Source organism: Pelodiscus sinensis, chromosome 8, assembly GCF_052426305.1.
Source record: "Pelodiscus sinensis isolate ZL-2025 chromosome 8, ASM5242630v1, whole genome shotgun sequence".
NCBI classification, from domain to species: Eukaryota; Metazoa; Chordata; order Testudines; family Trionychidae; genus Pelodiscus; species Pelodiscus sinensis.
This window is the reverse complement of record NC_143059.1, coordinates 16,498,830-16,512,063: the sequence shown is the minus strand read 5'-3', so window position 1 is coordinate 16,512,063 and position 13,234 is coordinate 16,498,830. Positions and strand designations below refer to the sequence as shown.

The window sequence follows — 13,234 nt, the reverse complement described above, 5'->3', positions numbered from 1 at the left end:
CTTAGCTGCTGCTCCTACTCTGTCACCTGATCAGGCAGTAGAGACTGAGACTACATCCCTCCTCCCCAATGCTTTCAGACTTGAAATGGGTTGCTGCAGCTCTGGATATCCAGCCAGTAGCAGTGCTGGAAAGATCTTGTAGGTTCATGGATATTTTAGCCTCTCAGGACTCCCTACAGTAGCTCTTTATATTAATGTGGTTATCGTAGAACCGGTCAAGGTTTTATGGCAGATCCCAGCTTCTCTGCCTCCCGCTGCTTAAAAGGGTGGAAAAAAGTTATGTCCTTATAACCACCTTTCTCAAGGCTGTCTCATATCTAATGGCTAATGAAAAGAGAGACATGGGGGCCCCGGCCTTTATTCTGTAAGGGAAAGAAGAAAAAACACTAGACCTGTTCAGCAGGGAACTTTATTCCACAGGAGATTTACAGCTCAATATTGTGAACAAGCAGACTCTGCTGGATAGCTGTGATTTCAGCCCGTGCGATAAGGTCCTGAAATTCAAAGACCAGCTTCCCGATGAGGCAAAGCAGGGGTTCAGTGTTAGGGAGAAGGATGACAGATTAGTTGTTAGAACAGCATTGCAAGTAGGGATACAGCAAACAGTATGGCTTGAGCTACGGCTTCCTCCATCTCTGTGCAGTGTGCATCTTGGCTTCAGTCATCAGGTCTTCTCTTGCAGGGGCAATCATTCCAGATCTCCCTTATGAAGGCCCCTTGCTGTTCTCTGGTAGGACATGAGACTTTGTAGTCTTAAGGTCGCAAGAGTGACTATTAAGTCTCTGAAAATGTATACACTAATAGCAAAAAGAAAGTTGTTACACCCACAGCAGCCTCAGGGGGGCCAGGGTCCAAAAAGAGGAATAGACGTTACCATGCATATCATCCTCCTCTGGCCTCTTCTGCAACTACCAGTTTTTCTAGGCCAGTGGTCTCCAACCTGTCGATCATGATCAGCTGGTAGATTCCTAGGAATATACGTGACTAGTCAACTACCTGATAAGCCTAGGCTTATTGTGTAGTCAGGTCACTACTCAATTAGTCGCTCCTCTCACCCCCTCCCCTCCATTGCTTCTGAATCAGAGGCAGCAAGGGCAGGGGGAGCAGGAGCTGGTCCTGTAAGGAGTCAGCTTCAAAGTCGGATCCAGTCTCTGCAGGGGGTCAAGGGAGGCAGAGGCACTGTGTGGGAAACCACACGAGCAGGGACTGAAGCAACCATCTGCATCTCTAACTACATTTAAAAGGCAGAGGTGCAGTGTGGAACCTAGGGCAAGCTGGGACTTGAAACAGTAGAGGAAAAGGCAGAGACGCAGCTAGAATAGTAAGTGTGTGGGCCACCCTTATCGACTAATCAAAATGTAACATCTCTAGTAGATCCTGTCACCTTTGCCAGTCGATCACAATCCTCAGGTGGCTGCATCTGCCTGGCCCGGCATTGCTACTGCAAGCAGCCGGCTGGCTGTGTACAGCCGCTGAGTGCAGGCAGTCTCTGCAGCCTCTGGGAGGAGAGGGAGGCAGTTCCGTGCTACCTCTGTCCCCAGCGCTGTCCAAGCAGTTTCCATTGGCCAGGAGCCAGCCATTGGGAGGCTCTGCTTGTGGGAACTGGCAGCAGTGCAGCACATGGAGAACCTCTCCCCTACATCTTTCCTCAGCGCCCACACTCCTCACCCCATCCTGCACCCAACCTTCTGCCTCAGCCTGGAACCCCCCACCTGCACCCAGAGTGTTGGGGTGCAGGAGGGAGTGAGGGGTGCATGCTCTGAGAAAGAGTTTGCTTCCATCTGGAGCGCGCTCCAGCACCCAAACTCCCTTCCAGAGCTTGCACTCCTCACTCCTACACCCTAACACACTGCCCCAGCCTGAAGCACCCTCCTGCACCCAAACTCCCTCCCAAAGCCTTCAGCCATCACTCTTCTGCACCCCTGCCCCTGCCAAATGAAAGTGAGTGAGGGTAGGGGAGAGCCAGTGAGGAGAGGATGGAGTGGGTGAGGTCTTAGGGGAGGGGTTGGGCCTCAGGAAGGGGCAGGTAAATCCTAGATTGCCCTTCAATTCAAAAAATGATCTTGGGCTCAAAAGGGTTGAAGACCCCTGTTCTAGTCATTAATTTAGAGCTACTACTTACCAGAGAGCCAGCTTTCTCAACCCCAGGTTTTGCCAGTTACCCATCCCTTTGAAAGCTTTGATATCAGTCTCCCTATACAGTTTTCTTTAGGGACAATATTTTCCTCTGACCTCACCATTATTTCCCATCTAAAGTGGCTTCTGATTTTCATATTAACTAAGTAGTTTATTTACACATTTTTCCCCCCAAGCCCAGCTCAAGTAAAGAAAGAAAACACCATATTCTAGATCTGAGGTAGGGAACCTCAGGCCCAAGGGCCAGATTTGGCCCCTGGCTTACCTGGATCTAGCCCCAGAGGCTTGCCCCAGCCCAGCATTGAGAAGCCTGTGCTGGTGCTCCAGCCCCTATGTGGACCCACTGGTATAATGTGCAAAGGGAATGTGGGGAATGGCCGTTTTTCTCCATCTCAGTTGGGGGCCATGTTAGAGGAATTTTTGTTTTGGGGGGTTTTTTGCTTCTCACTTGTGTGCTGGCCTTCCCCCTCCCCCACCCTGCAGACTGATTTTCTGTGGGTCAGCAGACCCTGACACTCAAAAAGGTTCCCCATCCCTGCTCTAGATATTGGAAGAGCTTTGGCTTTTTACCTGCATTGGACTCGAGTGTTCAGGTCTCTGTCCTGGTTTCACATAGAGAATAGGATCATCCGCTCCTCCCCCTAGAGGACTGCCCTGGATTCCCAGCTGTATTTGTTTATGCTAATGACTGGTGGATATCACATCTCCAAAAAGTGATGGCTCTGTCAGGTTGCAGGCAGCTTCTGTAGCTTTTCTGGCTCGTGTTCCAGCCCTGGACACTTGTAGGGTGACGTTCTGGTCAGCACTCCATATGTTTGAGAGATGGCCTTGTGAGAGGCAATATCGAAGTGAAGCCAGGGTCAGACTGGTAGTCCTACAATCACTGTTCAAGCAGGAGCCCGCTTGGCATTCAAACTACTTACAAGTCAACTACAGTGAATGGATATGTGCTATCACATGAAGACCAAAACACTGTTACCAGCCTTTCTGGGAACTGTTATATTTTGAGGTGTTGCACATAGACTTTCCATGACTCACCCTCCTCCGCTCCCTCTGAGCCACTCTGGTAGGAAGGAACGGAGAGGGGTTGGGGCCAGGCAGCCCTTTAGACCTGTGTGTGGTGAATATAAGGAAGAGGCTGCTCACATTGCTCCAGCAGGTACTGCTGAAGGGGAAAATCTCTAACTGGCACACACGCCCCTATCGTGCAATAGACCTGTGCAGCACAGTCTGAAAAGCAGCAGTTATGGGATGGTAATTAACTTTTTTCCAATGCTCTGCCTCGCTCATGCTGTGGGTAGAGGCCACTCAGTCATGTGGGGATGGTGCAATCTGGTCAAAAATGGAACTGTGAGGGAATGGAGCATACTCAGTGAGAATGGAATCCTCGTGTTTTGGCTGACATTTCATTGACTGATTTTTTTTTTCCAAAGGTTTGTATGTTGGCAAATTCGGCAAATTTTTATAAGACTAGCATCCATTAAACAAAGGCCATCCACATACCAAGTATCAAGTCCCCATTCCACAGCATACGGGCACTTGAGCTGTTCAAAGGAAAGGTTGCTAGCATATTTTAACATACTTATTCACTCAGAAATGGCTCAACTTTTTTTGAGGGGGATGGGGAACTGAAATTAAAATAGATCAGACTGAGTCAAACACCCAGCATCGGAGCATTTAACACATACTGCTAAAGTTTGGCAAAATTATCAACAACTGAAAATAGGATCTCATAATAAGTTGTGGAAAGGCTTGATAATGGATGGCATATAACGGGATGTTCAGCGTAGGAGGTAAAATGCTGACTGTAGCAATCTCCATGATCACAGTTCATCACCTTCCTAGATGTTCTTACCAGATTTCTGTAGGCATCATATAGGCATTTTGTAGGCTATTCTAGTTCATTTCTTGTGCACCAGAATGCCTAACATATTGGCACCCCAACAAGTGGATGGGGGGCAGAGTTGGGAGGAAGGGAAAGGAGGCAGCTTTTCTGATGCCATTAATGTCTTTATTAGGAATTCAGTGCTGCAGACTTTGAAGTTTCCCAGCTCTATGAATGCAACTGGATTGTGGTGAATTGCTCAACTCCAGCCAATTACTTTCATGTCCTCAGAAGACAGATCTTGCTGCCATTCAGAAAACCTGTAAGTAGCTTAGTTGATATTGTTGCCCAATTATAAAGCTGAACCACTTGCATTCAGAGTTTTGGTTTTGTAACTTTTTTAGCACTAACGCCTGGGTGTTACTCAAATGGGTTTTGTAAATTCTATCAACTGAGGACAGTAGTTAGTAGTGCTTTAAAAGTGTGCAGGAGGCTGCAAAACAGGCTCTTATTAATGTTATCTGAAGTTATGTTGGTTTTTGTCACTCTTGTAGACACTTTGAGAAGCAAGCTTGCTCTGATATAAATCATGACATGCTGTGGTGCAGGTTTGCCCAAATTTAAACTGGGGTAAATTGTTTAGGATGTCACAATTCATATCTTTGCATTGCATCTGTGTTAAGGATTTGTTTTGGTTTAGCTACACTGGTTGCCAAAACCACCATGTAGACCAGGGTGGGCAATAATTTTTTGCCTGGGCCGTTCTGGAAGGGGTGGGGCTAGGATGCTTCTGGGCTTCCCCACTCAGACCATGATTGGCCTGGGAGTGGGGGAGCACATGAAGTCTCCTCCCACTCTGCCAGGCATGCGTAGCACTTCAAAGCACTGCACGTTCCTGGCAGGGCGGAGGAAACTTCATGTGTTTCCCCTCACCTCCAGGCTCTAATTGGCCTGGGGGTGAGGGAGCAGTAGGGCCTCCATGGGCTGGATCAACCCACTTGGTGGGGTGGATCCAGCCTGCGAAGGCCCTTTTGCCCACCCCTGATATAGACCAAGCATCAAAGCTGAAGCTGAATCCAATCTCTATATAATTAAGTTTTGGTGTGCTTGTGGTCCAGTTGATAAAGGGTTTGTGTAAGTATTTATTTCGTTTTGAGATTCATCCTCTCTAGTTCAGATTTAAGGCCAAGTTAGCACACCTCTGTAACTTCTTCTGCACTCTGTGAAGTTTTGTGCTAAGAATGAGACCCTTTCCAAAGGTAATTACCAGGAGATGCTTTGTTCAGTGCCATCCCATTAGAACTGCATAGCACAAGTGTTTTAAGGAACCTCCATGGAAGATTCTGAGGCTATTTGAATTCTATACAATTTGGAGACTAACATTCACTCATTGGATGTATATGACTGAGAGAGAGAGAGCTGTTTATCATGAAACAAAAGTGCAAGAGATTTTTCTGATGGTTCTCTACCATAGTCCAACTCCAAAATATATAATTCACATTAATCACGTGTACCTTCAGAGAGCAATAGACATGTAGGCTGACGTTTTCAAGGGACCATAAGGAGTTGGGGAAATACAGTAGGGTTTGGGTGCCTAGTTGCCCTGGGGCTTTTTGAAAATCCCAGCCCTAGAGATTTCTAGCGTGTGATAAGACTTCCAAAGAGTATAGATTTTTGTTCACCATTGAGTTTTTTTCCAAAGCCTGTGTATTAAGAACTGTGATAGAGTACCACATAAAGTGTCCATTTGTGTGTCAAGAATACTATTGTGTGTGTATAGTAGGCAGTGGATCAAGCAGCAGCATCTGAGAGTTGTAACAATCTGTATTTTACAGCTTATTATATTTACACCCAAGTCACTGCTGAGACATCCTGAAGCGAAATCCAGTTTTGATGAAATGGTATCTGGTAGGTCAAGTTACAAATGTTGTGAATGCACAAACAGCTGTATGCAGCCCGTGTGCCAGACTGTGTATTCAGAATGCTGAGTGTCCATTCCAGAGAGAGAGAACACCTGGAGGATCTCGCGTGCACCTCTGATTGACTGATTTCCCTGGGAGTTGCTGTGCGCATGGGTGGGAGAAATCTGGCCTGGATTTTGAAACTTATTCCCGTGTCCAAGTAAATCTGCATCCAAACAATGAGTTCTTAGACTTCGGTTTCATTACATAGGGAGGCATATCTCATAGCTAGCTGTTCTCTGGAAGGGGGAAGGAGTGTTTCTCTCTCTGCAGGGCTCTTCTCATCGCAAGGCTGTAGGGATCCACTTTCCTACTTTTTAAATGAAGGCCTTTTGTTGTCTTTAACAATTCCATGCTTTTAAATCATTCCCCTTTGCTTCGCTTCCCAGGATTGGTTCTGGTTCCACTGACTTGTCATTTCCTTACACTCCCAGTTCTGGACCTGTCTTATCCCACTGCTAAACTAAAGCAAGAGCCTAACCAGGAAAAGGGAGGTGTTAAGTCAGTGCTTGGCAGCCTGAAGCTTTTCTCTCTGTGCTATCCCATGCTGGGAGGCAGTGGCAGCTGGTGGTGACAAGCCCCCTGTTGCACAGCCAGGAAAAAAGGAGAGAGGTGGTGAACTTGCCAGCTAATATTTAGGGAGAGGTGCACAACAGCTGAGTCTTCAGGAGGTGTAAACAAAAGAACAAGGCCCTTTGCTCTGCCTTAAGATGGACTCCTTGGGCACATTGGTATTCTAACTTTGTAGGTAAAGAAAGAATTATTGGTCGATTTCCATCTCCTTGGAGCTTAGGCTTAGGAACTTTCTGTTCCATTCTCTTCTTTTTGAGGAGATTGTTGCTAGGAAAAAACAGTGCGTCCTTTGTGTGAATACAGTGCTGATCATGAAAGGGATTTTCCTGGATTTGATTGTGTTGTAGCACATAGAATTAGTCATTCTGGAAACCTCACACTAATGAAATTTAGGATTAATTAATAATCATGGTCTGGTCCCTTTATATGCTGTCCACTCTTAATTTATTTCTTGGGCTTCCCATCTATTCTACAGTAGTAGCCAAAGCTCCAAGTTAATTGCTAATGGAGATGTACATTTGTTACTGCTTTACATGGCTTTCTTTTATATCAGTGAAAGCTAAGAAGTCCAGCTGACCCAATAAGCACTAATTCTGAATTCTATTTAATGATGATCCCTAGTGCTCAGTCAGACTAGATAATTTAGACATAAATCAGGTTTTCTTTTATGCATTTCTTTCATGCCTGATTTTCTCCCTGCGATGAATGACTGACACACTTATTTTCTGGATAAGTGGGTGTGGTTCAGATGTGGAGGTCATGCTGCTGTTTGCAAACTCATAGTTGGCTGATTAAAACTATTTCTATATTAATCATAGAAGGGAGCAGTTGATGAAACCTTGTTAGATAAACTAGAATTACTCTTTCTTGGATCTGGACTTCTAACACTTCTGTCATCTGAAGAATGGCCTGTGCCCACAAAAGCTCATGATACCATCTACATGTTTTGTTAGCCTTTAAGGTACTACTAGTCTATGGTTGTTTTTAGAATTACTCAGTATTGTACGTTCTAGTTTGCTGTGCCCGAAGCAAAAGAGCTTCTACCAGTTCTCTTGGGAGACCATTCCACAGGGACAATACATCCTATTGCCAGGCAGTCCTTTGTGATATGCAACCTAAATTGTATCCCAGTACTCAAAGCTATACATCTGAGTACCGTATGTATTATTCCTTTGGGTAATGGTTCAAACAGAAGGTCTTGAGCACACTGTAACAAAGATACAAGTTATATACTTGCTTACATAATAGTAGCTCAATTATAACCATCAGACCTTGCTATTTGAAGGTTTTTGCTAGTGCAATGACTTGTAATAAATACACAAACACATCTTTCTTGAAACCTGTTTTACTGGAATTAAAAGTGAATTTACTGCATGTACCAAGTATTCTTGCAGGCTTTCTAGAAGTTATTTACTTAATTCTTCAGCTAAGATTGCCTTAGAAATATATTTGGTAGGTGGCATGTTTACTTGTCAAAAATATGTCTAGTTCAGCAATACAGGACTATTGAACCAGCTTAACACCAAAACCCCAGGTTATAAATAAGAGACAGACCAATGATACCCTCTAACAAACCTTATTGCATTGAGTTACACTTTATTACATTGAGGTTTTTAGTGTCTTTGGAGTCTATTGCATGAAAATTGCAATCATCTATGTTATTGAGGGGATTATGGAAATTTCCAGTGGAAGGATAAATAAGAGAACAGCAGGGAGTGATCTTGGTAAATTCACTCATGTTGTAACATCCCCAGAGAAACTCCATCACATTGAAAAATCTGTGTATACTAATCCAAACTGGGGTCTCCAGGGACCAACAGACAAAAGAAGGCTTTTTGATAAATGGCCAGGGTTTAAACTGATTCAAGGCCTCCTTTTGGGTCCAGCAAATAATCAGGACCCCTGGGTCTCAATGCTTAGCAAAGGATTGACAGAATTAATCACCAACCATAGTGAGAGTGTGATCTCAGGTGAGCTGCTTATTATGTGGGTAGGTTCTGTTACCATTTTTAATACAGTTTTGCTGAATTCCTTTCCCTCAAGAATAAAATAGGCTTGCACAGAAAGCTGTGTGGTATCTGTAACTGTGGGCAGTCACACTTGCAACCTCCGCCGAAAGCAAGCTAGCAGGAATGCTTGGGCAGCCTCTCTCTCCAGGGAAAAATCATAGAATAATAGAACTGAAAGGAGCCTCAGAAGTCATCAGATCTAGCCTCCTGCACTGATGGCTGGATCGAGTACCATCTAGTCCACTGGTTCCCAACCCTTTTATACTGCGGACCAGTAAACTCCTTCACAAACGTTTGGCAGACATTTTATTTGCATATTCATTATTCAAATAATAAATATACAAATAAAATATTTCTGGTCCATCAAAAACCCTGGTCCCCAGAGTCCCCCAGTATTAACTTTGTCCTCAGAACCTCCTGTGCCAGCCCCTGCATCTTAGAGTCCCCCACCCCCAGATGCCCCTAGCACTAGCCCTGCCCCCAGTGCTTGCATGGCTCCCTTAATCTAGCCCTGCGCTGCCTGCCAGCTGATGGCTGCTGCCTGGGTCACGGCTGCTCTAAGGCTCTTCAGCATCCGGGAGGAGACCCCGCCCAGTGCTGTTTGGCTGAGTGGTGGGGCAGGACATGCCTTTCCCAAAGTCACGGCGGGAGGGAAGGTGCTGGGTAGTGTACCCCAGCCCTGGCCTCCAGAACTGCTGCAGCCCGGCAGCCAGTGGTTCGCAGCCTGCCACTTGTCCGCAGACCAGCGATTGGGAACTACTGATCTAGACCATCTCTGACAGGTGTATGGAGATTTTTAAGAGCAAATTAGAAAATGATGGAGATTCCATCACTTCCCTAGGAATTTTATTCCAGTGCTTAAACACCCTGACAGAGAGGAATTTTTTCCTAGTGTCTAACCTAAACCTCTCATGCTACAATTTAAGTCCATTGCTGGTCCTATCCTTGGAGGTTAAATAGAACATATTTTCTCCTTCTTCTCTGTAACAACCTTTTATGTACCTGAAAACTATCATGTCCCCGCTCTCTTCTATTTTCCAGACTAAACAAACCCAGTTCTTTCAATCTTCCCGCATAGGTCATTTTGTATAGATCTGTAATCAATTTTGGTGTTCTTCTCTGGACCTTCTCCAATTTGTCCACATCTTTTCTGAAATGCGGTGCTCAGAACTGGACACAGTACTACAGCTGAGGCCTAATCAGCACAGAGTAGAGAGGGAAAATGACTTCCCGTGTCTTGCTCACAACACTCCTCTTAATACATCCCAGAATATTTGCTTTTCTTTTGCAGCAGTGTCACGCTGTTGCCTCATATTTAGCTTGTGGTCCACTATGACCATTAGATCCCTTTTTTGCCGTACTCCTTTCATTTCACATTCTGTAAGTGTGCAACTGCTTGTTCCTTCCTAAGTAGAGTATTTTGCATTTGTTCTTGTTGAATTTCATCCTAATTTCATTGGACCATTTCTCTGGTTTGTCCAGATAATTTTGAGTTAGTCCTGTCTTCCAAAGCATGAGCAATCCCTAATTGGTATCATCCGCAGACTTTATAAGTGTACTCTCTCTGCCATTATTGAAATAATGAATGAAGATATTGAACAAAAACTAGTCCCAAAACTGATCCATGCAGAACCCTACTCATTATGCCCTATCAGTATGGCTGTGAACCTTTGATAACTGCTGTCTAGGAATGATTATCCAACAGGTTATGCACCCACATTATAGTAGTTCCATCTTGTATTTCCCTAGTTTATTAATATTCATACAGGATTTACCAAATGCCTTAATAAAGTCTAGATATACCACATCTACTGCTTCTCCCTTGTCTACAAGGCTTGTTATCCTGTCAAAGAAAGCTATTACCTTGGATTGACGTGATTTGTTCTTTACAGATTCATGCTGACTGTTACTTGTCACTTATTATCTTCCAGATGTTTGCAGATGGATTCCTTAATTACTTGCTTCATTATCTTTCCTGGTACAGAGGAAAGATTGGTCTGCAATTCCTTGGGTTGTCCTTAGTTCTCTTTTAATACAGTGAAGGCAGGGAACGGTATAGTCGGGAAGTACCCTGGACAGACAGTAATGAGATGAGTCTGCACTCAAGGGAGGCAATGGTTAGGGAGTAAGGAGCCTGAGAGTGGATGCTATTGCTGGATGATTGAGGGGAAATACAGGTACATTTTCCTGGAACTATGACAATGTGAGCCTGGTACCTGAGCATGACAAGAAAAATACCAGTCTCCTTCTAGTTAAGTTGTGAAGAGCTGTTTATCAGAAACCCTTTAATGGGTTCCTTCCTTCAACTGGATTGTATTTAAATAACCCTTGTCAAAACCTGGCATCTGAAAAGATCTCGGAATACAGAGGATGGGGTGATACTGCCTCATGGGCACAGAGCACTGTGACAGTTTCTCTGCAGATCAGTCAAGATGGGGCTGGCCTCAGTAGAATTTCTTGACTGAATGTTACCATCAGTAGAGGAATGCACTCTGATTTCAACTTTTGGTGTGACTAGGTACCAGTTTCAGGCGTGTGATTGCTGAAGATGGGGCTGCGGCAAAGACACCGAATGAGGTTAAACGGGTGATTTTCTGTACAGGGAAGGTATACTATGATCTCATTAAAGAGAGAAAGAGTCAAGATTTGGAGAAACAAGTGGCTATAACTAGGCTGGAGCAGGTGAGTCCCCAGAACCTTATTAAAATCTCAGACTTTGGAAAGCCATGGATTGTAACTTTTAAAGCATTTGCAGTTGCAAGGCATGATAATAATGATAAAGCTTAAATGTTAGTATGGTACATTATATCTTCCAAGACATCACCTAATCCTGAAAGGCCCTTGTGAGCTAGGAAAACTAGTCCTTTCCCATGTGTACTTTGATGACTGAGATGCAGAGAGGTTAAATGACTCGGCTGTATAGCAAATCAGTGATGGCAGAGATAGGATTAGAATTTGGTAGCTCCTAGCTCCAAGCCCCATGCTCAAAGTGTGACTTGAAAATAGTCATGTATGTCAAGAATCGCCAGCTAGTACTGCCCTCCGGTGTTCCCAAAGCATCTTTGCAAGTACTCAGTGTTACAAAACACATTGTCCTTGTAGCCTTGCAGAACAGCTCCCCGACAGGCACAGAAGAGTGTGCTATTATACTTGCTGTTCCCACTGGTAGGCAGTACCATGACACTTTCTCTTTGAATTCTGAGTGGATGTTATGTTGTAGTTACTTTATATTTATTCTGTCAGAGTTAAGTGCAATAAGTTACAAGACTGTATGGACAGGTAAGTGAATGACAATTGCAGAGCGCAATATTTGCTGGAGACAGCCTTGCTTTATGTGACATCTTTGCATGTAAGAGAGAGAATTACTATTTAGTTTCAGTGTATTTCTTTTTAGATCTCTCCATTCCCCTTTGATCTGGTAAAAGAAGAACTTGAGAAATATCCTGGCGCTGAACTGGTGTGGTGTCAGGAAGAGCACAAGAACATTGGATACTATGATTATGTCAAACCTCGTTTCCGAACCATTGTGAATCACACTCGGCCCATATGGTATGAGACTTATTTTCGTGTTCCCTTTGCAACACAGGTGTGATTGGCCTTCGAGGCTTCATACTAGTCTGATACTTTGAGATGGGGTGACACATGTCTGGAAAAGTTAAGCTCTATAGACCTTCAAGGGTCAGAGTTTGGGGATTGGGGTTTTTCATATCTCCTGTTTCACAATGTATGGTCCATATCGTACTCCTTTGCTCTGGTTGGTCTGCACGTATGTTGTCCCCTAAATTGTGTGGGTCAGCACTTGAACACAACAGCAGTATGTTTAAATCCTGCCTGCCATCCTTAATAGTGAGAGCCTGGTGATCATCCCAAACCAGAGTCTCTAACCGGGACTTCATTTAAAAAGCAAAGGGGTTTATCAAGCCAACGCCCTCTTCACCATCACTGTCTGTCAGGCCCTATTTTCACTTTCATGCCTTATGGTTTTTCTTGTTTTACTTCAGCATGGACTACTTTTCCCTTCTACAAATCCCATTCCAAATTGTGCCTCTGGAGGAGACAGCCATTAACTAGAACAATATGTGAGCCACTGAGCTTCCCTCACAATTCTTTTTCCAGCTTGTTTGCTCCTAAAATACCGTAGGGATATTGGTGCAGGAGTGACCCAGATTCTGGTTCCTTCCTCCACTTCCATAAACCCAAACCTCAATAGAGCTGTTGGGCCAGGTCCTCAGCTGGTGCAATGTCCCAGCTCTGTTGAAGCCGGAAGAGCTATGCTGATCTAGACCAGCTGAAAGTCTAGACCATAACCAGAAATTGCAACAACTCTCTAATGGAGCTAGAACTGGGGGCATGGACATAAGACAGGAGAGTTTCCCCTGCTTTGCACCTGTGGTCTAAAGCTGTTGTTCAGCAGTGTCTACATTGCAAGTACCCATCCTTATAAGTGTTGCTGTTCCATCTCGTCTCTCCTCACTTGTTGTCTACCCAATTGTCTCTTGTGTTAAAGGTATGTTGGCCGAGAACCAGCTGCTGCTCCTGCCACAGGTAACAAGAATGCTCACCTGGTATCGCTCAGGAGATTCCTGGACACAGCTTTCAACCTGGACGCCTTTGAAGGAAAGAAGTTCTGACTCTAAGACTTCGGCCACCCTCTCCATGCAGCGTTATCATAAAACACCACTTTCAAGGGTGTCAATAAAAGTGCATAGAAAATGTAGATTTTGATTTTT

General features: G+C 44.5%; 1 protein-coding gene across 3 annotated transcripts in view; it reads left to right on the top strand.

Moving 5' to 3' along the window:
• OGDHL (oxoglutarate dehydrogenase L) overlaps positions 1 to 13,221 on the top strand; it is a 127,069-nt gene extending 113,848 nt beyond the window's left edge. For all 3 annotated transcript variants that reach the window (XM_075934808.2, XM_075934807.2, XM_006112394.5), the window contains exons 19-23: positions 4,155 to 4,283; positions 5,797 to 5,869; positions 11,023 to 11,186; positions 11,899 to 12,053; positions 13,012 to 13,221. In XM_075934808.2, the coding sequence (XP_075790923.2) occupies positions 4,155 to 4,283; positions 5,797 to 5,869; positions 11,023 to 11,186; positions 11,899 to 12,053; positions 13,012 to 13,135 (645 nt within the window). In that variant the 3' untranslated portion in view covers positions 13,136 to 13,221. The remainder of the gene's footprint in view (positions 1 to 4,154; positions 4,284 to 5,796; positions 5,870 to 11,022; positions 11,187 to 11,898; positions 12,054 to 13,011) is intronic.
• The last annotated feature ends 13 nt before the right edge of the window (positions 13,222 to 13,234 follow it).